The 25,614-nt window shown below is 50.8% G+C and overlaps 1 protein-coding gene across 1 annotated transcript; it reads right to left on the reverse strand.

Moving 5' to 3' along the window:
- Window positions 1-13,146: 13,146 nt before the first annotated feature.
- Window positions 13,147-13,797, reverse strand: LOC109774210 (uncharacterized). Its single transcript, XM_020332919.1, has one exon. It carries the CDS (start codon window positions 13,795-13,797, stop codon window positions 13,147-13,149), a length of 651 nt encoding a protein of 216 aa, XP_020188508.1.
- Between the last annotated feature and the right edge of the window lie 11,817 nt (window positions 13,798-25,614).

Here is a 25,614-nt window from a genome sequence, read left to right on the forward strand (position 1 = left end):
TATCCTTATTAAGAGGATTTATGACTGTGTGTCTTGCTTCGGCTCAGTCCCCCCTTTCCAACCTCGTGGTAGCTTGGTGCTCTACGCCAACAGGTACTGGTCCCCAGGCAGGCTGCAGCCGTCGCTGGTATGCCAAGTCGCGATGCCATGGTCAAGGCTAGGGGTGAGGGCTGGAGAGCCAGTAAGAGCTCCTGAGTCGCGATGCTCAAGAGCCCCCCTTTAACGCGCAAGAGAATTGCATGAAAAAAGAAGGAGCCTGCGGTGCCGCCCGTCGCCAGCCTCCAGAGGTTCCTGCAAGTTAGCGCGAGGGAGAAATGCGGGTCCCTACCGCGCTTGCTTGTCTGCCACTGGTCATTCCGCAAGAAGATGAAGGCACTGAGGGCCTGGTGAGGTGATGTGCGCGGGGCATGCCGTGAGCAAGATCTCGACCGCTCGGATTTGTTAGCATTGTAGGGACGGATCCAAGCACAAGCGATGTGCCAGCATGAGTAGCCCCCGTTGCGGGATGAGTAGGGGGGTCGATTGGCAACGCGGGCGGCCGCGATGGGTAACAATCAAGCAGGTGACAACCGTGAAATGACTCAAGCAAAGAGGCGGGTTAGCTTAGATAGATGCAAGAACGATACATGCCACTAGGACAGACCCGAGCGGCCTGGGGAAGATGCAGCCCTAGGGGCGCTCCCAGGAGAGTAAGCTAAAGATGCAAAAGGATAAACGTCGCAGGGACAGACCCGTGCGACTTGGGGATAATGCTGCCCGAGGGGCGCCCCCAACTGAATGAACTGGAAAGAGTCACCTGATACCGTAGCTGGAGTGACGTTGGAGTAGCCAAAGATGCATGCCGAAGAGTTGTTCCTCATGAGCCGCCAGGGTCCTGAGCCTCAGGGGGCTCCGCTGGCCCAGGTGGCTCCTGGAGAACCGTCGCAATCTCCTCCCGGACGGCATGATGTATGGCTTCCTGAGCCGCCAGGATGCTCCGCAGATGGCGCTGGAAGGTGACAGCCGCGTTCGGCAAGCCGAATGGCATGCGAACGTAGCTGTGAGGTGGACCCTCGCACCGTCCAATGCGTGAAGGCCAGAAACATCCCTGAGATGCGGCCCTGTTGAGCCCTGGAATGTCGATGCAGACGCGTAGCCCGCCGTCCTCGCCAGGATGGGGAGCTGTGCCGGGTGGTGGGCGGCGGTCGCCGCGTATTGTCCTTGCTTCTTGAAGTTCCTAGATCGCCTTGATGATGAACTCCCGAGCACTAGGCGCTCCACGCCTCGTGCCCTCTTGAGGGAAACGTGCAGCGAAGCACGCCTCCATGTGGTGCCCGAGCGCCTCCCTCGTGACGTTGGCTAGGTCTGAGGCCCTCCAGAAGAGAGCCCCCGAGCCCAGCCTGAGGAGGGCGCCGGGTGCGCCTTCCTATGCGAGGGAGGGAGGCGCCCCGGCAGCGGGCGCAGATCCTGAGGTGGTGCCGTTGGAAACGCCGCCCTCATGAGGTCCTGGGTGGAACAACTGCTTCTTCTTCTTAGGGATGGCCTCAGGAGGGTACATGGTGCCTTCGCTGTCGGGGTCTTCGACTGCTGCAGCCTGGTAGGCGCGCTCGAGGGAGCACACCGCATCTCTTTCTTCACATGGGACTGTGATGATGCCGCCGCTCCCTGGCATCTTGAGGACGTTGTAGCCGTGGTGGCTCACTGCCATAAACTTGGCCAAGGCTGGATACCCAAGGATGGCGTTGTACGGTAGGTGGATGTAGGCGACGCCGAAGTCGATGAGCTCGGTGCGGTAATTGTCACGCTGGCCGAAGGTGACAGGGAGGTGGACCTGCCCTATCGGGGTGGTGGAGTCGTCGGTCACTCCTGAGAAGGGCTTGGTAGGCTGCAGCTGATCGTACGGCCGTTGAAGGCTGTCGAATGTCTCGACAGACAGGACATTGAGCCCTGCGCCGCCGTTGATGAGGGTCTTGGTGACTTGGACGTTGCTGATGACGGGTGAGCAGAGCATCGGGAGGGCGCCGGCTGTTGCCGCACACTTGAGCTGGTCTGATGATCTGAAGGTGATGGCGCACTTGGACCACCTGAGCGGGCATGTGGCTTCGAGCCTGGGAAGGGCCGCGTTCACCTCTCGAGCAAACTGCTTGAAGATACGCTGAGAGGCTGGGGCTTGAGCACCACCCAAGATGCAGGCGATAACACGAGGCTCTTGGAAGCCCCTAGCCCCCTCGTCCTGATGATGGTCGTCGTTCCTCCTTGGCGGTGGCGGCAGTGGAGGGAGCCCGACGTTGCCCTGAGGGTGGTCCTCACGAGGCTGGTCTCTCGAGGCGCCCTCGCGAGGTGGGTCCTGCCAGCGGTCCTCACGAGGCCGGTCGCGCCACTCCTGGCGGGGGCCGCGGTCGTCCCAGCGTCCCCCACTTTGTCCTCCTCCTCGGCCGTAGCCCCGGTCGTTGCGCTCGGGGCATCGACCGAAGCGCCCGTCGCGGATGGCTCTGAGCTCCTGACAGTCGCTGGTGTTGTGGCTATGAACGTTGTGGAAGGTGCAGAACGGGCAGTTGGCCTTGGATGACTCGGGGTGGTCGCGGCCGCGCTTCATCTCTGGCTCTGCCGCGAGCACAGCAGCCCCCTTGCGCTTCACGTCCTTGATCTTGGCCTTCTTGTCCTCTTGGTCGGCAGCTGGGAGCTTGAGGAGGGAAAGGCGCCCCTCCTCAGCTCTCGCACACTTGGTCACCATGTTAAACATCTCCAGGGCCGTGCATAGCTCCTCGTGGATGGCGAGCTCCTCCTTCATCTTGACATCGCAGATGCCATCGGAGAACGTGGAGATGATTGCTTCGTCCGTCACCTTGGGGATCTTGAGGCGAACGCTATTGAAGCGCTGGATGTACTTATGCAGGGTTTCCCCTAGCTGCTGCTTGATGCGCCGCAAGTCACCCGCGGCCGGCGGGAGGTCGCGAGTGCCCTGAAGTTGGCGACAAAACGCTTGCGCATCTCACCCAGAGGAGATCGATCCCGCGGGCAGGTTCAGGAGCCACGAGCGTGCGCCATCTTTAAGGGCCATAGGGAACCAATTCGCCATGACCTTCTCGTCGCCGTTGGCCGCCTCGATGCTTAGCTCATAGAGCTGTAGGAACTTTGTGGGGTCGGGGTGCCGTCGTAGCGCGGAGGCAGGTCCGGCTTGAACTTGCCGGGCCAGACGATGCTGCGCAGCTCGGGGGTGAAGGCACGGCAACCTGCTGTGGTCATTGGAGCTCGTCGCGAAGGCGGAGCCTGGTCTTGATGTCCACGCGCCGCCGCGGCAGGCGGCGCGCGGTCCTGGCGCTGTGGTGCTGGGAGCGCAGGAGCGTTTTCTTGCAGCCGAGGGACTTCTTGGCAGCTTCCTTCTTCGCGCACAGGCGCCCGGCGTGGCGGGTCACGCCGCGGGACCGCACATCTTGGTGCGAGGGCGGCGTCTTGATGCGGAGGTGGTGGAGGCGCTCCATGAGCGACGTCCCCCGCTGCTGGTGGTCGTCGAGGTAGCGAAAGGGACGGTGCAGGAGAGCCCCTAGCGGCGCTGACGAGCTCGGCGATGCGGTCGAGCCAGTCGTCGTAGAGGTCGTCAACTGGACGGTAACGCAAGAGCTCACGTGCCATGAGCAGCGCAGCCTGCGTGTCCATGGGCGCGTGACGAGCATGGGACCACTAGCCGGCCCGAGTCAGTGACGGGGTGACGGTGCGTCCGTCTCGCCGCACGGAGGGGTGCAGCGATGAAGCTTGCTGCTCGTTCCCTGCCGGGCCGGTGTCAGCGTTGGAAGCAGGCGATGGAGAACGGCGGGGAGGTCCGCCGACGGGCGCCATCTGAGCGACGCGAGCGGCGAGGGTGGCACGGCACTCGGCACAGGCTCGGCGAGCGTCAGCCATGGATCTGGTGGAGCAGCGGAGCGCGGATCGACAGAAGAAAGGCTTCAGCGCTCCCCTACCTGGCGCGCCAAATGTTGGATTCTGGGTTCCGGCAAACCCTTGAGGTTCAAACACTGGGGTGCGCACAAAGATCTCTCTATCTCTCTAGCTCGCTCTCGCAATGATCTCAAGGCCTAACTCGACGAACCCAAAGAATAAGAGACACGAGGGTTTATACTGGTTCGGGCCACCGTTGTGGTGTAATACCCTACTCCAGTTTGGTGTGGTGGATTGCCTTGTAGGCTGATGATGAACAAGTACAAGGGAAGAACAGCCTCCTGAGGGGAGGTGTTCTTGAGCTCGGTGAGCTTGTGTGGTCGAGGATGATCTGAATGATCCTTCCCTTTGCTAGGTGGTGGCTAGTCCTATTAATAGTGGCCCGGGTCCTCTTCCCAAATATTAGGCGGGAAGGGATCCCACAACGACCAATTTGAAGGGGGACAACTAGTACAAGTTATCCTGACAAAAGGTGGTCTTCGCCTGCCAAAGGCTCTGGTGGTGACGCCGTCGTGGGCTCCGCGGTGACCTCCGTCCTGCCGTCCTGCTGGTCTTGGTCTCGTTGCACCAATATGGAAACCTTTGCCTGATGCCTCGGGACTCCTCGCCTGCGCTTGCCCCTTTAGCACCAAAGAGGCAAGAGTACTCTGCGCCCGCTGGCGCCCGCCTGGCCTTGATCGTCATGGCTCACGTCACGCGAACCTCGCGAGGTGCCCCTTGCATAGATATCTCCGCTCCTCAGGAGCTAGCCTAGGGAGGCCGCCCCCGAGTAGGTCTTGCGTCGTCAGCCTCGCGAGGCTTGGCCCCTCGCAAGGGTCTTGAGTGGTTGTTGATGACGATGGGCCGTACCAGGCCGCTGGAGGAGCCACGCCCTAGGCCGCAGGCAGGCAAGTCTGGGTACCTCTGTTCCGAGGACACCGACAACCTAAGAGGACTAAGGAAATATTTCTCGGTTATGGAGGTGATAAAGAGTTTGTTGTAATTAGTTACGTCGATGCAAGCTTTGACACCGATTCAGATGACTCTGAGTCTCAGTCTGGATACATATTGAAAGTGGGAACAATTAGCTAGATTAGCTCCATGCAGAGCATTGCAGACATAGAAATTTGCAAAATACATATGGATCTGAATGTGACAGACCCGTTGACTAAACTTCTCTCACAAGCAAAACATGATCACACTTTAGTAATCTTTGGGTGTTAATCACATGGTGATGTGAACTAGATTATTGACTCTAGTAAACTCTTTCGGTGTTGGTCACATGGCGATGTGAACTATGTGTGTTAATCACAGGGCGATGTGAACTAGATTATTGACTCTAGTGGAAGTGGGAGACTGATGGAAATATGCCCTAGAGGCAATAAGAAAATGGTTATTATTATATCCTAAATCATGATAAAGGTTTATTATTCATGCTAGAATTGTATTGACCAGAAACTTTGATACATGTGTGGATACATAAACAAATATTGTGTCCCTAGTGAGCCTCTACTAGACTAGCTCGTTGATCAAAGATGGTTAAGGTTTCCTAACCATAGACATGAGTTGTCATTTGATAATGGGATCACATCATTAGGAGATGTGATGGACAAGACCCATCTGTAAGCTTAGCATTTGGTCGTTTAGTTTATTGCTATTGCTTTCTTAATGTCAAATACATATTCCTTCGACTATGAGATTATGCAACTCCCGGATACCGGAGGAATACCTTGTGTGTTATCAAACTTCACAACATAACTGGGTGATCATAAAGATGATCTACAGGTATCTCCGAAGGTGTTTGTTGAGTTGGAATAGATCGAGATTAGGATTTGTCACTCCGTGTATTGAAGAGGTATCTCTGGGCCCTCTCAACAATACACATCACAAGAAGATTGCAAGCAAAGTGACTAAGGAGTTAGTTATGAGATGATGTATTATGGAAAGAGTAAAGAGACTTGCCGATAATGATATTGAACTAGGTATGAAGATACCGACGATCGAATCTCGGGCAAGTAACGTACCGATGTACAAAGGGAATTACGTATGTTGTCATAAGGTTCAACCGATAAAGATCTTCGTAGAGTATGTAGGAACCAATATGGGCATCTAGGTTCCGCTATTGGTTATTGACCAGAGATGTGTCTCGGTCATGTCTAGATAGTTCTCGAACCCGTAGGGTCCGCACGCTTAACGTTCATTGACGAATAGTGTTATGTGAGTTATATGATTTGGTACCGAATGTTGTTTGGAGTCCCGGATGAGATCATGGACATGACGAGGATCTCCGAAATGGTCCGGAGGTAAAGATTGATATATAGGACGATGTTATTCAGACACCGGAAGAGTTTCGGAGTGCACCGGGTAGTCATCGGATCGCCGAAAGGGGTTCCGGACACCCCGGGAGGTCTATGGGCCTAATGGGCCAAGGGGAGAGACAAACCAACCCACAAGGGGGCTGGCGCACGCTTTTCCCTGGCCGCCGGCCCTAGGGAAGGAAAGGGGGAGGCCTAGCCCCTCCTACCTTCCCCTCCTCATGGGAGAAAGGAAAGGGGGGCACCCTCCCATGCCTTTCCCCACGCGCCTAAAAAGGCAAGGGGGCGCGGCTAGGGGCAGGAGCCCAAGTGGGATCCGGCCCCACTTGGGGCGCCTCCTGGCTGCCTCCTCCCTCCCCCACCTATATATATGTGGGAGGGTGACGCCACACAATGCCACGACAATCTCTTAGCCGTGTGCGGCGCCCCCCTCCACAGTTTTGTCCCTCGGTCATATTTTCGTAGTGCTTAGGTGAAGCCCTGTGGAGGTAGCATCACCACCACCATCGCCATGTTGTCCTGTTGCCAAAACTCATCCACTACTTCGCCGTCTTGCTGGATCAAGAAGGCGAGGACGTCACCGAGCTGAACGTGTGGTGAACACGGAGGTGTCGTACATTCGGTACTTGATCGGTTGGATTGCGAAGAAGTTATCAACCGAGTTACTAAACGCTTCTGCTTACAGTCTACAAGGGTACCTAGACACACTCTCCCCCTTGTTGTTGTGCATCTTCATGGATAGATCTTGCGTGTGCGTAGAATTTTTTTTGTTTTTCATGCAACGTTTACCAACAGTCCTCTGATTCAGAGGAGACCATCTCTGTCGCGGCAGGGGCCTTGCGGGGTGCGGCATCGGCGGCCTTCACAAGGCACCTTTGGGTCTGGGGGTGTTGGCCCCAGCAACGCCTTTGGATGTTGACCTCTTTCTCTTTGGGGAGGAAGAGCCTTCCTCCCCTTCCTCTCCTTCTCCCTATCCTTCCTCCTCGGAGGAAAGAGCTCGGATGTTGTCAGACTTAGTGTTCGAAGGGTTTCAGATCCGAAGACCCCCCCCCTCTGTTCTTCTCCGGCTCCTTATTGGCCTTGGTCGGGCCTTTGGGGGCACCACGTTCAAGAGAGCTTGTAGCTCGAGGGACCGGTTGTCTTCGGGCAGCAGCTCCGAACACTTGATGAGCGCCAGCTTGGACGCCCATTGCTAAAGGCAAAGAAGGAAGGTTCAGACAAATACGAATAACGGAATTACTGGTAAACATATGGGACGGTGGTTACTTCGGATGGGCCGCGTGAGGCGTTGTAGCCACTAACGGACCGTCTACGAGGAACTCGTTTTGGGACGGCTTGAAGAGAGCCGTCCACATACTCTCAATGCTGGTACGGAAGAAATTCTGCAGTGTCAGTACATCGTCAGGCTTGTAAAGCCACATGGGGCTAGCCCGGAGCTTGAGGGGGAGGATGTAGTGATGCAGCATCACATCCACCACATCCACTAGCTTATATTTTTCTTGAGGGCCCGAATCCTCTCCTGGAGGCTGACGACCTCATCCGGATTGCCACACTCTAGGCCTTGCTTCTGCCGGGACACCAGCTTCCTCGGAGGTGTACCCGTGAAGGTGGGAGCCACGGCCTAGTCCGGAGCGAGCGACTCGGTGATATAGAACCACTCGCGCTGCTACATCTTTATGGTCTCGATGAAGGTTCCCTCCAGCCACTCCACCTTCTGGAGTTTGCTGGTCACGCACCCCTGCACTCAATGAATTCGGCGCCGCTACTCTTCGGCTTGATGCAGAAGGTCTTTAGCCACAGGCCGAAGTCCGGCTCCATGTGCAGGAATGCCTCACACACTATGATAAAAGTGGTGAGGTGCATGATGGAGTTCGGAGCTAGATTGTGGAAGTCTAGCCCATAGAAGAAAAGGACCCCCCGCGCAAAGGGGTGCATGGGGAACCCCAGACCTCGGATGAGGTAGGGGATAAAAACGACCCGCTCCCCAGGCTTGGGAGTGGGGGCACGTTGGCCGGGCTTAGGAGCCTTGCAGGCGGCTTTGGCGGGGATGTATCCCACTGCCCGGAGCTCATTCATGGTGGCGTCGGTGACCTTGGAGGCCACCCACCTACCCTTCAGACCCGCATCAGCCATTGGCGAGGGATGCAGAAGCTGGGAGAAAGCTTTAGGCTTGGAAAGGGGATAGGGGGTGCGAGAGCTTGGAGGATTTTGGCATTGGAGCAGAGGGAGAGTGTGAGAATAGATTCGTCGCCCCCCGCTATTTATAAGTCAGTAAAAGACGAAGCGCCCCCTTTGCTGCGCCTAAAAAATTGCCATGTTTTGGTTGATCGTGCCATTATGGCTGCGTTGGGTGAAACAATTGATTGATGATATCCCCTAAAATGCGGGCACAATCTCTGCTTTGTTATGATGTGCCAATAAGAGTGTTGCCTCTAACCGCGATTCGAATAAGTAATGACTGATGTATATGATGTCATGGGTGGTGACTCTTTAAAGTTGTCAGTAATTGACAGCCAAACACACCTAAGCTTTTAGTCTTTGAGACTAAGCAAAACTTGCACTTCAGATGAGTGAACTAGTGTTTTGGTAGCACATGGTTAGTTGGCCTTATCCCTTGTCAAAAGGGTAATGTTGAACGATTGGGGATCCACAAGCTTTGTGTGGATGCTTAGCCTGGGGAGTTGAACTTGCCTGCTAAGCCGAAGACCATCAAGCCAAAGAGGCTGTCTGAAGAAGATTATCGACCTCGGCTTCGAAGACAAGTTCAAGGTCTATTGACAGTGTCCTGGACTAGGGGGTCCCGGCCTAGCTGGCCTAGTCGATGGGCCAAACTGATGGCCCACTAATAAGGAATGACTCCGGAGGCCACAAATCTGTGGTATAAGCATATCAGGCTTCACCGAGGACTTGGCGTGTACTCCAAGTATGACTATCAGATTTGGCATGTAACCCCTAGATGCCAACCGACCATGTGTAACCCTAGATACCCCTGGTGCCTATATAAACTAGAGGGTTTAGTCCGTAGAGGGGACCATTCATTCATCACCATCACCCTATGGCTTAGTCCACAACTTACGATCTCGAGGTAGATCAACTATGTACCATGATATACACCCATAATATAAACAAGAGTAGGACGTAGGGTTTTACCCCCTTAAAGAGGGCCCGAACTTGGGTAAAAACATTATGTCTCTTGTTACCCATCGATCCCATCTCACAGCTCGAGCCCCCCTACCGAGGTCTGCCAGCTTTGACACCGACAGGGGTTGATGATGGTTCTATTCTGGCTTCGCTCGACGATCGTTCGTTGAAATTTCGATGGGGTCTTGTAGGATCGAAAGTAGGTCTAGAGGGGGGTGATTAGACTACTTGGCCAAATAAAAATCTAGCCTTTTCCCAATTTTAAGTCTTGGCAGATTTTTGCAACTTAGCACAAGTCAAGCAATCAACCTACACATGCAATTCTAAGAGTATAGCAGCGGAATGTAAATCATTGCATATGAAGGTAAAGGGAGGGGTTTGGAAAGGCAAACACAATGTAGACACGGAGATTTTTGGCATGGTTCCGATAGGTGGTGCTATTGTACGTCCACGTTGATGGAGACTTCAACCCACGAAGGGTAACGGTTGCGCGAGTGCACGGAGGGCTCCACTCACGAAGGGTCCACGAAGAAGCAACCTTGTCTATCCCACCATGGCCATCGCCCATGATGGACTTGCCTCACTTGGGTAGATCTTCACGAAGTAGGTGATCTCCTTGCCCTTACAAACTCCTTGGTTCCACTCCACAATCTTGACGGAGGCTCCCAAATGACACCTAACCAATCTAGGAGACACCACTCTCCAAAAGGTAATAGATGGTGTGTTGATGATGAACTCCTTGCTCTTGTGCTTCAAATGATAGTCTCCCCAACACTCAACTCTCTCACATAGATTTGGCTATGGTGGAAAGATGATTTGAGTGCAAAGCAACTTGGGGAAGGCTAGAGATCAAGATTCTTGTGGTTGGATTAGAATGTCTTGGTCTCAACACATGAGTAAGTGGTTCTCTCTCAGAAAATGGGTATTGGAAGTGTAGGCACATTCTGATGACTCTCTCTTGAATAGAGAAGGGGTGGAGGGGTATATATAGCCTCCACACAAAATCTAACCATTACACACATTTGACCCAACTCGGTCAGACGAATAGGTGAACTCGGTGAGATCGATTTAGTTCAAAATGTGAATGTTAGGATTCTCGATGGGACCGACATGATCAACTCGGTGGGACCAATGCGCTATGGTTAGGGCAAAACCTCATCTTGGTGTGACCGATTGCGTGAACTCGATGGGACCGATTTCAGCAATTAGCTAACAGAGAGTTGGTCAGGCAAACTCGGTGGGACCGATCGCTCCTTTCGGTGGTACCAAAACGTTACGAAAGGGAAACAGAGAGTTTGCATTGCAAACTCTGTGGGACCGATCACTCATCTCGATGAGACCGAAATGTTATGAAGGGAAATAGAGAGTTTGCAATCCCATCTCAGTGAGACCGAAATCCCTATCGGTGAGACCGAATTGATTAGGGTTACTGGCTATGGCTATGTCAAGTGAACTCGGTGGTGCCGGATGGATCAAATCGGTGGGGCCGAGTTTGACTTTAGGTTTAGGACATATTTGGATATGAGAAAGTGGTTGAGGGCTTTGGAGCATATCACTAAGCATTTTGAGCAAGTAGACCATTAAGCAACACCTCATCCCCTTTTAATAGTATTGGCTTTTCCTATGGACTCAATGTGATCTTGGATCACTAAAATAGAAATGAAGAGTCTTGAGCTTTTTGCCGATATTTGTCCTTAGCATTTTGATGGGTCCACATCTCTAGTCCATGCCATGCCAGTCACTGAACTTTCTGAAATGATCAACTTGAATGGATATTAGTTCAATGAGCTATATGTTGTTATGAATTACCAAAACCACCCGGGGATTAGTTGCACTTTCAATCTCCCCCTTTTTGGTAATTGATGACAACATATAGATCAAAGCTTCAACAAATGATAATATGTATGAAATATATCGTCGCATTGAGAAGTATGTGATAAGCAAGAGCTCCCCCTAAATTTGTGCATTATTTAATATTTGCTTTTGAATGCAAATGCACAATCAATTAGGATCATGGGTTACTCTTCCATGTCACATACATCTTGGTGGAGCGCTCAAAATGATAAAATATAAATAGCATGCACTCAACACCAAGACAAACATGATTGATCATACACAAGTAATAAGATATCATCATTTGAGCACACACATTAAAGCATAGTATAATCAAACACATGATCATAAGAGTATCTCACACACAAGAATAAATATTGTAGCAAACACACAAGCAAAAACAAGTAGCAAACACATAAGCAAAAACAAGTAGCAAAAGAGGCAAACAAAAGCAACACACTCTCTCTCGAAGCTATGATCTATGCACTTTCTCCCCCTTTGGTAACAAGTTACCAAAAAGCTTGAAAATGCATAGTGCTATGCGGAACTCTAAGCACGATCTCTGGGAGCTCCGGTGTGCGAAGATAGCGTGGAGAGGACAACATCTGCAAAAGCTTCTGATGATGTCTAAGGAACTGGAGGAGTTGCCATTGGAGGGGCAACTGGGGTAGTGGTTGCAGGTGCTGAAGTTGTAGCTCTCGTATCACTGACCGACACAGCTGCTAACCTATGTGCTCTAGGCACTCTCTGATATGCCTCTGTGATAGTTCTTCCTCTCCTGTCCTCTACTTCTTCTTGAAGTTGCTCAACTGTAGTCTGAATCTCTGTGACCTTCAAGTCTAGATCATAAAATTTTGTTTCAATGATCCTCTCAAGACTTTCTTGATTTTAAGTCAGGGTGGCTAGTCCTTTCTCAATTATCACTGTTGCTTCAAGCAGATAGCTGAGCTGATCCTGCTTGGTCTTGAGATTTGCAGCTAAGGCATCTGGAATCTTGGAAGTCTTTGATGCCTTTGCTTTTTCTCTCTTCTCCTGAGCCTCCACAGAAGTAGGATGTGATGCATCCATGACAACTACATTGTCCTCAAAGTCTAGCCTCAGGGGAAGGTGCTCTCTATCTAGCAGATATGTGCCCGTGCTCATCTTGGAGTTGATGAGCATCTGAATGTGTGGGGCATATCCACAAGACCTCTTCTGATCTGCTGCGGTCCTCTTAATTGTTTCAACAATCAAGGTCATCACCTTGAACTTCTCTGGCATATCAAACATGTGTAACAAGTTGATTGAATGTCTTCTGATCATCCTGTCATCTCCTAAGTTGGGCAACAAAGTATGCCTCGGTATGGTGTTGATGGTAGGCAGCCCTGACAACAGATAGTAAATGGACCCAAACTTGTGAGTCTCCAAGGCTGAATTAGGAATCTCCTTGTACATGTGTGCCATGGAGTTATGGTCTTTCCTGGGCTTGGCATATGCATCTATATCATCCTCAGCCTCTTCAGGGGCATTGATCAGCTTGGCCCACTCAGCAATAGAAGATTGGTACCTTGTACCCTCAGTCATCCAGACTATCTTGCCATTTGGGTAAAAGTGAGATGTAGAGTAAAACTGCATCACCATCTCATTATTCCATTTAGTCAATTTCTGACCAACAAAAATGTCAACTCCATTCATTTTGAAGCTCTCATGAACTCTAGGGAAGTAGTCTTCATAGTCATCAATGAACTTCCAGTCGACCCATCTCATGTCACTGACTATGGGCTTCTTGTCCAGCAGCACTATTTCATAGAAGTCTTGCTGCTCCTTGGTGTGGAACCTGTAATCCACAACAGTCCTTCTCCTTGTAGCATAGTCTGAGACCTGCATCTTTTCTCAACTTCATGTTCTCTGCAATTGGATGAGTGTCATCATGATCTGGTATCTTTGGCTTGAGCTTTCTGAGCACTTGCTGCTCCCCATCTTCCTAAACTTCAGGCACTGGGGCCTTTTTCTTCTCAGCAGCTGGGATATTTCTTGTGCTCCTCTTAGGTGCAGTTGGCTTTGGAGCTTGAGCTTGTGAAGATTGCTTGGGAGCGGTCTTGGGCTTGGATGGAGCAGCCCCAGACTTGATAGCATCTCCCATCAACTTCTGAGATTTCTGAGATGGTGCAACATCTACTTCTTCCTCATCATCTTCATCTGGATCTCTCAGCATTGATGATCTGCCAATCACTCTGGCTATGGTCTTCTTGACTCTTTCTTTCCTCTTCTTGCCTCCAGCAGCCTCTTCTTCTCTTGGTTCAAGAGAGAACTCCATTGTCTCCTGAGTAGAGGCTCTAGCTTTGGACATGGGAACTCTTCTATCAGGAGCTTTCTTCTTCATCCCTGGCTTGATGCCAGCAGCAGCAACTTGTTCCTTCTTGATCACCTTCTTCTTGGAAGTGACCTCCTCATCAATTACGAAGTCCTCATCTTCAGAATTTGAGGTTCTCTTCTTCCTCTGCCTAGTTGCAGCCTTAGGCAGATTGCTTGGGGTGCTTCTGCTACCCTCATCATAACTGCTAGAGGGACTAGTGCCCTCACTCAGATTTGCCTGCTCCTCTGATTTGTTCTGCCTGTCACTATTGTCTGACATCTCTGACATTGAAAGCTGACCCTGTGAATAGATAGGTTGAGATAGAGTAGATAAGCATCACAAAGCACAACCATTTTGCAAAACAATTGAGTCAAAAACTTAGTTTTAGTTTTCTACAGAATGCATTTTGGAGCTACCGATATTACAAACTCGGTGACACCGAAGCAACTTTGGAGTGTAAACATGCAAGATCGGTCAGACCGAGGTGCAGTTCGGTGACTCCGAGTTGCTAGGGTTTCACAGGGAAATGAACTCGGTCACACCGATTGGTATGTTTTGGTCAGACCAAAAAATACTTGTGCTATGGCCAAGTGGGTTCAACTACCGCAACACACAGTAGTTTGAATCGCGTATATCTTAATGCAGTAAATGAGAGCAGAAGCGAGAAGTTGGGTTTGTATCGAAATGATCAATGGGTTGCTTGCCTGACGGAGTGGTGGTGGGATACTGCCCTTCCGTTGGATACTCATGACTATCCTCGGAGGCAGAACCTACCACAATGAACACATCGAAGCACAATCAACACCAAGCAAGTGCAACAATATGATGCACGCATGAGACATGGCAAAATGGATGTATTGGGCTAATGCAACTAGGACCAGATGGGTTTGGACTATTTTGAATCTAAGATTCAAATTCCAAGTTCATAAATGGCCCATGTTAGTGCTTTATCTTGTTCTGCATTAAACAGTAGGTTAATTTTCTTAAACATGCATGAAACCGGTACAGATGGATAGAATGGATTTTTCTGATCATTTTTCATATATAAATCTTTTCATTCTGAGCTATAGATTATTTTCTATGATTTTTTGAAGTTTGTGATAATTTCTGGAATTTCCTGTATAAGAATAATTCCAGTAATTAAGTTACTTATTACGTCAGCAATGTGTCATGATGACGTCAGCGGTCAACGGGGTCGTCCAGGTCAAACCTGACATGTGGGTCCCCTGTGTCAGTGTCACTGTTAGGTAATTAACTAATTAGAATTAACTTAAACCTAACCCAGGTTAATTAGCAGGCGGGCCCCACTTGTCAGTGACTCTGGGGGGTCAACCCGTGGTCAAACCACGCTGACTCGCCGGCGTTTAGCCGCCGGCGACGTCCAGACGCGGCGGTGGGGTGCGGGATCCATGCTCCGGCGACCAAATGGGCGGCGGAGAGCACCTACGCGTAGCTGGGAGCAAGCCGCATCGACTGGTGGTGGTGGTGGAGCTCGGGGTCGCCGGAATCGACGCCGACGACGAGCCGTGCGGCTGCCGGGGTACGGGTGTAGTCGAACCCGTCGCTAGAGAGCACGGCGAGGGGCGTGCGTTGGTGCTACGGGCTCCTGGCGATGCAGTGGAGCTAACGGCCATGGTGGTGCGACCGTTGGATGGCCAGAGCCTCGTCGGCGACGAGCTCGGCGGCGACGCATGCGGGTGAGCTACGTGCAGTGGCTACGGAGCTCGAGAGGGAGAATGGAGAGGATAGAGAGGTGGCCAGGCTCACGGTGGTCGCGACGGAGCGGACGGCGAGGCCGGGGGCGAACTGCTGCGGTGGTGACGGCGGAGGGGATCTCCGGCGGTGGGCGGCGAAGGCGAGGTCGGAGCAGTGGCTTCGGGGCAAGCGAGCGCTCGGGGCTCGACCTGCTCGAAGGAGAAGGCGACGGCGGAGCTGCTGGACACGGTGGGGCGGCGCGAGGACGACGGTGGCTACGGCTACTCCGGCGAGGTGGCAGCGGCTGCGTCGGCCATGGTGGAGGAAGGCGAGGGAGAGGCGATGGGGGAGAAAGGGGGTGTCCAGGGGCTTGGGGGCACGTCGTGGAGGTCGTCCAGCTCGTCCACGGGCGAGGCGGCAAGCAGGTGGCGCCGTGGCGAGCTCGCGCACGCCGGCGTCACCTCTCTGCCTGCTCTGGCGAGAGCAAGCAGCTGACTGGCCATGGGCCAGCACAGTGCTGGGCCGCCAGGTGGGCTGCCAGGTAAGTTCCTCTCTGCTCTCTGCTTTCCTTTTTATTTATTTATTTCTGTTCTGTGTTTTGAAATAGTAGAAATACTATTCCATTTAGGAAAATCCTGAAAATATTCAGAGGCACCTTTGAAAATATTCTCAACAGCCTAAAAATACCTTCAAGATTATTTGGGCATTTAAAAATATTTATAGGATTTAAATTGCCCAAATGCAAATACTTATGGCTTGGTGAAAAATCCAGAATAGCCTCCAAAAATATGAAACCATTTTTGGCAGGGGTTTTAGCCAGGACCAAAGATGGTGAACATTTATGGAGGGCATTTCAGGTTCATTGAAAAGGATTTTAGTAAACCCTAGTTGTGTTCAGGGGGGTGCTGGGGGTTTCTGGCATCCCCATTTCAAGTTTCTGTGAAAAGTAGACATGATGCAACACTCTAATGCATGAACTAGCTAGGATGTGACAACTCACCCCCACTCAAAAGAATCTCGTCCCGAGATTTAGGATCCGTTGGGAAGAAGGTGGGGTACTCAAGTCGAAGACGATCCTCCCTTTCCCAAGTAGCTTCTTTCTCGGAATGGTGTGACCATTGAACCTTGAGAAACTTGATGTGGCGTCGAGTGGTACGCTCGGCTTGATCAAGGATGCGAACGGGATATTCCCGATATGTGAGATTATCTTGGAGATCAAGCGTTTCGTGGTCCACTCCACGATAGGATCCGAGAAGCAACGCCTGAGTTGAGAAACGTGGAAGACATCATGAACCTTGGAAAGATGCGGAGGTAGTTCCAATTGGTAGGCAACTTCTCCTCGCTTGGCAAGAATGCGAAAGGGTCCAATGTAACGAGGAGCCAATTTGCCTTTGATACCGAATCGATGGGTTCCCTTTAAAGGGGTAACCCGAAGGTAAGCCTTCTCGTCAACCTCAAAAGTCATAGCCTTATGTTTGCGATCATAATGGCTCTTTTGGCGAGATTGGGCTGTTTTCAATTTCTCACGAATAATGCGAACCTGCACTTCTGCTTCCTGAATCATATCCGGGCCAAAGATTTGTCTTTCCCCGGTTTCTGACCAGTTAAGAGGCGTTCGACATTTTCGTCCATAGAGAACCTCGAAAGGAGCTTTGCCCAAGCTAGCTTGATAACTATTGTTATAAGCGAACTCGGCGAATGGAAGGCATTTCTCCCAATCCATGCCGAAAGAGATGACAGAAGCTCGGAGCATATCCTCCAGAATTTGATAACTCGTTCTACCTGACCACTTGATTGAGGGTGGAAGGCGGTGCTAAAGGAGAGACGAGTTCCCATAGCATTCTGGAAACTTTCCCAAAATCGAGAGGTGAAGAGACTTCCACGGTCTGAATTAATTTCCAATGGAACACCATGAAGAGACACTATTCGGGAGATGTACAAGTCAGCTAGCTGGCTCGCAGTTATACTCTGACGAACAGGTAGGAAGTGGGCTACTTTGGAAAGACGATCAACAACAACGAAGATAACATTATTCCCTCTCTTGGTCCTGGGAAACCCGGTAATGAAATCCATACCGATTTTATCCCATTTCCATTCAGGAATAGCCAAAGGCTGAAGGGTGCCAGCAGGCCGTTGATGCTCTGCTTTAACACGACGGCAGACGTTGCAATTTGCAATGTATTGAGCAATTTCTCTCTTCATCCTAGTCCACCAAAACCTCTGGCGTAGGTCTTGATACATTTTAGTACTACCGGGATGAATGGTGAGAGGAGATTCATGAGCTTCCTTAAGGATCAATCGCCTCAGGTTGCGTACCTTGGGAACCACTAGACGGTCTCCAAAGAACACGACACCTTGGTCATCAACGGAGAAACAATCCACAACTCCTTTCTTGATGTTTCTCTTAATACGGGAGATTCCTGGATCTACCTTCTGAGCTTTGATGATCTGATCCGTAAGGGTAGGTTTCGCCACCAGGGTGGATAGGAACCCTCGAGGAACAATGTGAAGGTTAAGCTTACAGAATTCCTCGTGGAGAAGTGGTTGACTTTGTTATAACATCAAGTTGTTACAGTAAGATTTACGGCTTAGCGCATCAGCCATGACGTTGGCTTTGCCCGGGGTGTAAGTTATTCCTAAGTCGTAATCTGTGATCAACTCAACCCAACGTCTTTGCCTGAGATTCAAATCCGGTTGGGTGAAAATGTATTTCAGACTTTGGTGATCAGTGAAAATCTCGCAACGATTACCAAGAAGGTAATGTCTCCATGTTTTGAGTGCATGGACTACGGCTGCAAGCTCTAGATCATGTGTGGGATAATTATCCTCATGTGGACGCAACTGTCGGGAAGCGTAGGCAATCACGTGACGATCTTGCATGAGTATGCAACCTAGTCCTTGTCACGAGGCATCGCAATAGATAACAAAGTCCTTAGAAAACTCTGGTGGTATGAGTACGGGGGCAGATGTCAGGCGTCTTTTCAGTTCCTGAAAGCTGAACTCGCACTGTGGGTCCACTCAAACTTTTTATCTTTCTTGAGGAGTTCAGTTAGAGGTTTAGCAACCTTGGAGAAATTCTCGACGAAGCGGCGACAGTAGCTCGCTAAGCCAAGGAAACTCCGAACTTGCTTGACCGATTCAGGTGGAGTCCAGTCAAGGATGGCTTGAACTCGCTCGGGATTGACAGCAATACCCTTACCAGAGATTACATGGCCTAGATAGGTCACTTCTGGCAACCAAAATTCACACTTAGAGAATTTAGCATAAAGGCGATGCTCTCGAAGTTTCGTCAATACTAGCCTTAGATGCTCGGCATGTTCTTCCTCATTCTTGGAGTAGATGAGTATATCATCGAGGTATACTACGACGAATTTATCCAAATACTCCATGAAGATTGAGTTCATTAACCAAGAGAAGGTGGCTGGAGCATTGGTTAAACCGAAAGACATGACGGTATACTCGTATTGGCCATAACGAGTAACAAAGGCCGTTTTAGGAATGTCCCCGTTCTTGATTTTGATTTGATGGTAGCCCAACCTCAAATCCATTTTAGAGAAGACTGAGGATCCAGCGAGCTGATCATACAGGTCGTTGATCCTGGGAAGCGGATACTTGTTCTTCATAGTGACTAGGTTGACAGGTCGGTAATCTACAACCATCCGATCCGTACCATCCTTCTTCTTGACGAAGAGGACGGGGCAAGCCCACGGAGAAGAACTAGGACGGATGAAACCCTTTTTCAAGGACTCATCGAGTTGTTTCTTAAGCTCGGCTAGCTCTAGGGGTGCCATCTTATAAGGTCTTCTAGAGATTGGGACAGTTCCTGGAACAAGGTCTATCATGAACTCGACATCCCTGTCAGGTGGAATACCTGGCAGTTCTTCTGGAAAGACATCCGGGAAGTCACGGACTACCGGAACATCTTCAAGGTCTGGAAGAGGGTTGGCATTTAATGAGTAAAGCTGACGCTTAGACACCCGGGTCAAAACATTGACTGTCTTGCCCGACGGATGGGTGAGTTGAACAGTTCTAGTAGAGCAATCAATCTTAGCATAATGAGCTGACATCTAGTCCATACCCAAGATGATATTTATGTCCGAGGACTTGAGAGCTATTAGTGATGCAAGGAAGACCAATCTGTCGACAAGAATTTCATTTCCATGGCTTATCCTAGAGGTTTTCCATCTAGAGCCAGGAGTTTGAATGTCCATGGAGGTGGGCATGTCACTAAATGTGGTGTTGTGCAATCGAGCATAGCTCTCAGAGATAAATGAATGAGATGCTCCAGTATCGAAAAGAACAGTTGCCTGATGGCAATTAACAAGGAGCGTACCAAGGACGACGTTGGGATCCTCATGAGTTTCTTTAGCTGAAACATAGTTGACATGGCCACGTGCAGTGGTGGCGGGCTTGGCGTAGTAAGTCTTTCCTGCTGGCTTACCACGGCCAACGGACTGTCCAGGTTGATTGGGGTTGTTTCGGGGGCACTCGCGCAAATAGTGACCCATTTCTCCACACTTGAAGCATGTCACAACAGTGGGGCATGGAGCAGCATTAGCAGCGGGGCCACCATAGACCTTGGGCGGTGCATACTGCTGGTTGGGGCGAGGCGCCTCGAAGGATGGCCTCGGAGTGAACCTAGGTGGCAGAGCAGTGTTTGGAATCCAGACCCGGCGCTTCTGAGATCCGGAGCCGGATGAGGAACCAAAATCGCGGGAGTGCTTGCGGGTAGCGTCATAGTCAGTCTGTCCTGTCTCAGCACTGATGGCCTTATTGACCAACTTCTACAAGGAGGTGCACTCGTGCAGACGAAGATCACGGCGAAGCTCGGGGCTAAGTCCCTTGCGGAACCTTGCCTGCTTCTTGGCGTCGGTGGATACCTCTTCAGGAGCATAGCGTGCTAAATTCCCAAACTCACGGCTGTATGCATCCACAGTCAGTCTGCCTTGGGTGAAGTTGCAGAATTCTTCACGCTTACGATCTATGAGGCCCTCCGAAATATGATGCTCACGGAAAGCCTCACTGAATTCAGCCCAAGTAGTGATTTGGCCGGCTGGGCGCATAGCCTCAAAGTTTTCCCACCAGAGGCTAGCAGGGCCTTCGAGGTGATAGGCAGCGTAGGTAACCTTACCAGCTTCGGCTACGTTGGCAGAACGTAGCTTATGGGTGATGCTGCAAAGCCAATCATCCGCATCGAGGGGCTCGACGGAATGGTTAAACTTCGGTGGGTACAACTTGATAAAGTCATTGATGGACACCAAGTCGTTCCTCTGATGACGTGCAGTATTCTGCTCAATTCGCTCTAGCAAGCGGTTAGTCTCACGCTTGTTTCTTTCTGCCTCCAGCATGTCTTCGGCCAGAGAAGGCGGTTGAGGCAGATTCTCCCCCCTAACTGCATTGGCCTCACCCTGCGCCTGGACAGCAGGGTTGTTGCGGGTGTTAACCATCCTAGGAGAAACAAAACAACGGTTTAGACAAGGATGGCTAAGTCTTGGCAGGGAAATGCGGAATGTAATGGATAACACGGAATGCGGAGATGATCATCAATATGACATGGTAATATAGAAACTGACATATATATACCAACGGTCATACACACCATGCATAATTTAGTACAAGCCCAAGCTAGAGTACAGCTACGATGAAAAGACGATACATCTCATCAGAGGCATTCCAAGCTCCTATACATTATTTTTCTACACCTCCGGAACGTGATACACACCAAGTCGTATCCCACAAGACACGCAGGACTGTAGGGAATACAACTATTACAATATTAGTGGAACTACTACCAACTCAGACGTCTCCGTAGTAATCTTCATAGAAGTCACCACCATGTCCTGGGAGCTGAACATGATCATCTGGAAACAGTCGGTCCTGTGGAGCTTGCGGTCCATAAGGACTCGGGTGTGGCCTTGGTCCAACAAACGGTGGCAGACGGGGTCCACAAGGAGGGGTGATGCCTCCTACATCACGCCATTCCATACATTCTGGCAGACCAGACTGCACGGGGTACAAGTCCCTCATGTCCATATACCCGGCCTGCACGGCAGGTGCAAACCGTGTCAGAGTGGCCCAGTGATCAGAACGGGCATTAAAGAGCTCCATTCGCAAGGCACGATTCTCACGGTCTTTGTCCTCAAGCATCTCGGTGGTGGTGCGGAGTAGTGAATCCTCATGGGTAGGATCACAGTAGGTAGCCTGATAGTACCCCTGTGCCCCAGGGAGTGATGCTGGCATATAGCGGAAGTCAGTGTTCTGAAGCAAGGCAGTTCTGGCTCGCATGATAGTCATCATCGAGTAAGCTGCGTCCTGCACAGACATCTCGATGGTAACCCCAAGCCCATAAGAGCAATGGAGGGGTTCAGTAGCTCCAGGATAGGAAGGGTAAATCCTGACTGTGCAAAAATATTGGCTTTGATTGAAGTCTCGAAACTGCTCCTCGACGGTATACTCGGGATACCACCGATAGCCTGTCTCAACCATCACTCGGACCAGCATGGCCGTGTGACCAGGTACGCCGAGGCACCGGGTCAGACGAACCACTTGATTTTGGGAACGGGTGGCCATCTGAAAGCACGGAATAATGCAAGGCATTAGTATTTCTAGGAGAATTCGGACAGCATAACGGCTGTAAATGCTCGGAAAAAGATTTGAGACATTCACAACAGTTTGCAATACCACTCAACAACATCATATCAAGGTTCTGGTTCAACCGACAACACACTAAGGTAGTAGAAACTGAACCGAAGCATGGAACCAACAATCCTATAAGTTACTACGGATTAGTAACACGTGAACCTGATAGAGAGAAGAGAGCCTAGTCCTTAACCCACGTAGAATGAGAAGAGAATGACTCAGATCAGAGGGTATGAGGTAAAGGAGTAAAAGCGCCTTACGTTCCCTCCCACAATCAATTCCCCTACATATAACTAAAGCATTTCTAGACTCGACATCGACCAGTTTGGCTTAACGCACCTACAGGCAGTCCGGCTCTGATGCCAACGCTGTCAGGACCCCGATTCTAAGTCACACCGATCTAGCCTGTAACACCTCATATCACATTGCGGCCTCACGCACGGTACTCCCACGGGTGTCGCCTTACCATGGCCCGGGACCGTTTGTGCCTTTTGGCTCACGTATATGACAATGTCGCTAGCATCCATATGACAGAGAACCCGGGCCGACATGGCTAGTCGTGAACCCAAAGCGGCACTAACGTATGGGGATAGGCATACATGAATCAACATCGAACGTGTCGGTCAGCAGCGTGTGAATCCGGGCTGTAGCACTGGGCTAACAGGACTCCGGGAACCCGGGCTGTAGCAGGCTAGGCAGGACTCCGGATGTCACCGCGTGACATTTCCCCGAAGGGACAGACACAGGAACGATATGAATCACATGCCGGCCAGTCAAGTGTCCAGAGCAGTAGTGCTGGGCTAGCAGGACTCCGGTGAACCGGGCTGTAGCGGACTACTATGGCTCAAGGAGGCACTAGACTACATTTCCTCATAAGAGAGGCTGCCAAGGATAAACAACTAGATTGTCGGATCCCACACATACCAAGCATTTCAATCATACACACAATATGCTCGATATGTGCAAATACAACATGGCATCACAACAAAACTCTACAACTCAAAGTACTTTATTTAAAGGGCTCCAGAGAGCCTTACATAACTTGTTCATACAGATAGGGGTCACATGACCCGACACTCAAGTCATACAATCATACAAGCACATGCGGAAGCAACTTGTCTGGGTACAGACACTAGAAATAAAGAAGGCTTGACGAAGCCTGTCTATCTACGTAGGCCCTTCACAAGCCTAGATCACCACCTGGGTGGCAAGTCACTCATCGTCGTCGAGTTCTACATAGAACCCATCGGAAGGGGCGGTGTTGTCATCTGAAAACAGTAATTGAAGCAACATGAGTACAAAGGTACTCAGCAAGTCTTACAACAGATCCTACTATACATGTTCATTCTCAAGAAGGTAGTGGAGTTATTGCAGCAAGCCAGCTTTGACTCTTGGCTAAGCTATCCTACGAGACACCACTTGTGAAATAGTTTTCGCACACGAGTCCACTAATCACCATTTCAATACTCCACCGTGGATCCTCCCTCGTCATCCCACGAGAGGGCCATCCGCGGTACTCACACTTATCTTGAGGCTTTTAATAGTATCCATTTACTTGTCTATGAACTGCATAAGCGACCAAGTAGTCCTTTACCGCGGACGCGGCTATTCGAATAGTTTTATACCCTGCAGGGGTGTACTTCGTCACACACGCTCTCACCACTTACCACCGTTTACACAGTGTGTACTCGGCAACCTTCAAGCGGAAGCCCAGCGAGGGTGTTGGCCACAGCCTACCTAAACACTCGAGTCTCTAGTCCAGGTTTATCGCCTATTCAGGTTCCATCCGCAGGGAGTCCGGCCGAGGTTTCCACATACGGCCCCGAACGATGTGTGCAGGGTTCCCGAGACACCAAACGGGCGACTCGGTACACCGGGCCACGAGCCTACCGCATCACAGCCCACCCCTTGGTCAGCGCTGTCCATGGCCTCCAGCTTACTACAAACACCAGAAGCTACGTGCAACTCCTGGACAGAGGACAAGGGTGATTAAGAAGCCGAGGGGGTCCATTGGTTTCGGGCCCAATGCGTGGTAGTAGCCGAGGGGGTCCATTGGTTTCGGGCCCAATGCGTGGTGGTAGCGCCCGGGGCTCGACCTGCTCGAACGAGAAGGCGACGGCGGAGCTGCTGGACACGGTGGGGCGGCGCGAGAAGGACGGTGGCTACGGCTACTCCAGTGAGGTGGCAGCGGCTGCGTCGGCCATGGTGGAGGAAGGCGAGGGAGAGGCGATGGGGGAGAAAGGGGGTGTCCAGGGGCTCGGGGGCGCGTTGTGGAGGTCGTCCAGCTCGTCCACGGGCGAGGCGGCAAGCAGGTGGCGCCGTGGCGAGCTCGCACACGCCGGCGTCACCTCTCTGCCTGCTCTGGCGAGAGCAAGCAGCTGACTGGCCATGGGCCAGCACAGTGCTGGGCCGCCAGGTGGGCTGCCAGGTAAGTTCCTCTCTGCTCTCTGCTTTCCTTTTTATTTATTTATTTCTATTCTGTGTTTTGAAATAGTAGAAATACTATTCCATTTAGGAAAATCCTGAAAATATTCAGAGGCACCTTTGAAAATATTCTCAACAGCCTAAAAATACCTTCAAGATTATTTGGGCATTTAAAAATATTTATAGGATTTAAATTGCCCAAATGCAAATACTTATGGCTTGGTGAAAAATCCAGAATAGCCTCCAAAAATATGAAACCATTTTTGGCAGGGGTTTTAGCCAGGACCAAAGATGGTGAACATTTATGGAGGGCATTTCAGGTTCATTGAAAAGGATTTTAGTAAACCCTAGTTGTGTTCAGGGGGGTGCTGGGGGTTTCTGGCATCCCCATTTCAAGTTTCTGTGAAAAGTAGACATGATGCAACACTCTAATGCATGAACTAGCTAGGATGTGACACTGGGCCAAATCGGTGAGACAGAAATCCTAATATCGGTCGGTCCGAGATGAGTTCGGCGAAACCTAAACCTAAATTTTTGCATCTAATCTAATCTAACGAAGTTTGCAGTGGATAGAGTAGTCTCAAACGTGGAAATAATATAGGCATTGATTTTTGTGCTCGGAATCGGAGTGGGGAAGGCACAAAGGGACGAATTCATACCCTAACTTGGTGATGAACTCGCTACGGCGACAACGATGGTGAAGATTCCCATTGACAGCGGCGTAAACCATCGGCGGGAGGACACTGGCGACGAGGAGACGATCCGGAGACCTCGAGTCGGCAGAGCTGGACAGGCGCAGGCGAAGCGTTTGGAGAAATTTCCAAATTTTCAACCCGTGGGTATATATATCCAGACTCTGTCGGTGTGACTGAGTGGAATGACTCGGTGGCACCGAGATGCAGAATCGCAAGCGGTTCCTGCAACTCGGTGTGACTGAAAGGTTCTAATCGGTTGCACCGAGATTGAAACATAGATCAACTTAATGAACTCGGTGTGACCGAATGGGATGGATCGGCCAGACCGAAATGCACTAAGAAGTTTTGGAAGTTAAGTCTATGACGAATCGGTGGCTCCGAGTGCTCCTCACTCGGAGGGTCTGAATATGACTTGATTAAGCTTTGTGATGTAGCATGAATAGAATTTGAGACGAGAAAAGCATAGATAGCTGATAACCCACAAGTATAGGGGATCGCAACAGTTTTTGAGGGTAGAGTATTCAACCCAAATTTATTGATTCGACACAAGGGGAGCCAAAGAATATTCTCAAGTATTAGCAGTTGAGTTGTCAATTCAACCACGCCTGGATAACTTAGTATCTGTAGCAAAGTATTTAGTAGC

This window comes from Aegilops tauschii, chromosome 3 (genome assembly GCF_002575655.3).
Source record: "Aegilops tauschii subsp. strangulata cultivar AL8/78 chromosome 3, Aet v6.0, whole genome shotgun sequence".
Classification (NCBI taxonomy): Eukaryota; Viridiplantae; Streptophyta; class Magnoliopsida; order Poales; family Poaceae; genus Aegilops; species Aegilops tauschii.

Bases quoted from the DNA above. Each gene is read 5' to 3' on its own strand.
- LOC109774210 (XM_020332919.1), bottom strand. From the start codon at position 13,797: ATGTCAGACAATAGTGACAGGCAGAACAAATCAGAGGAGCAGGCAAAT.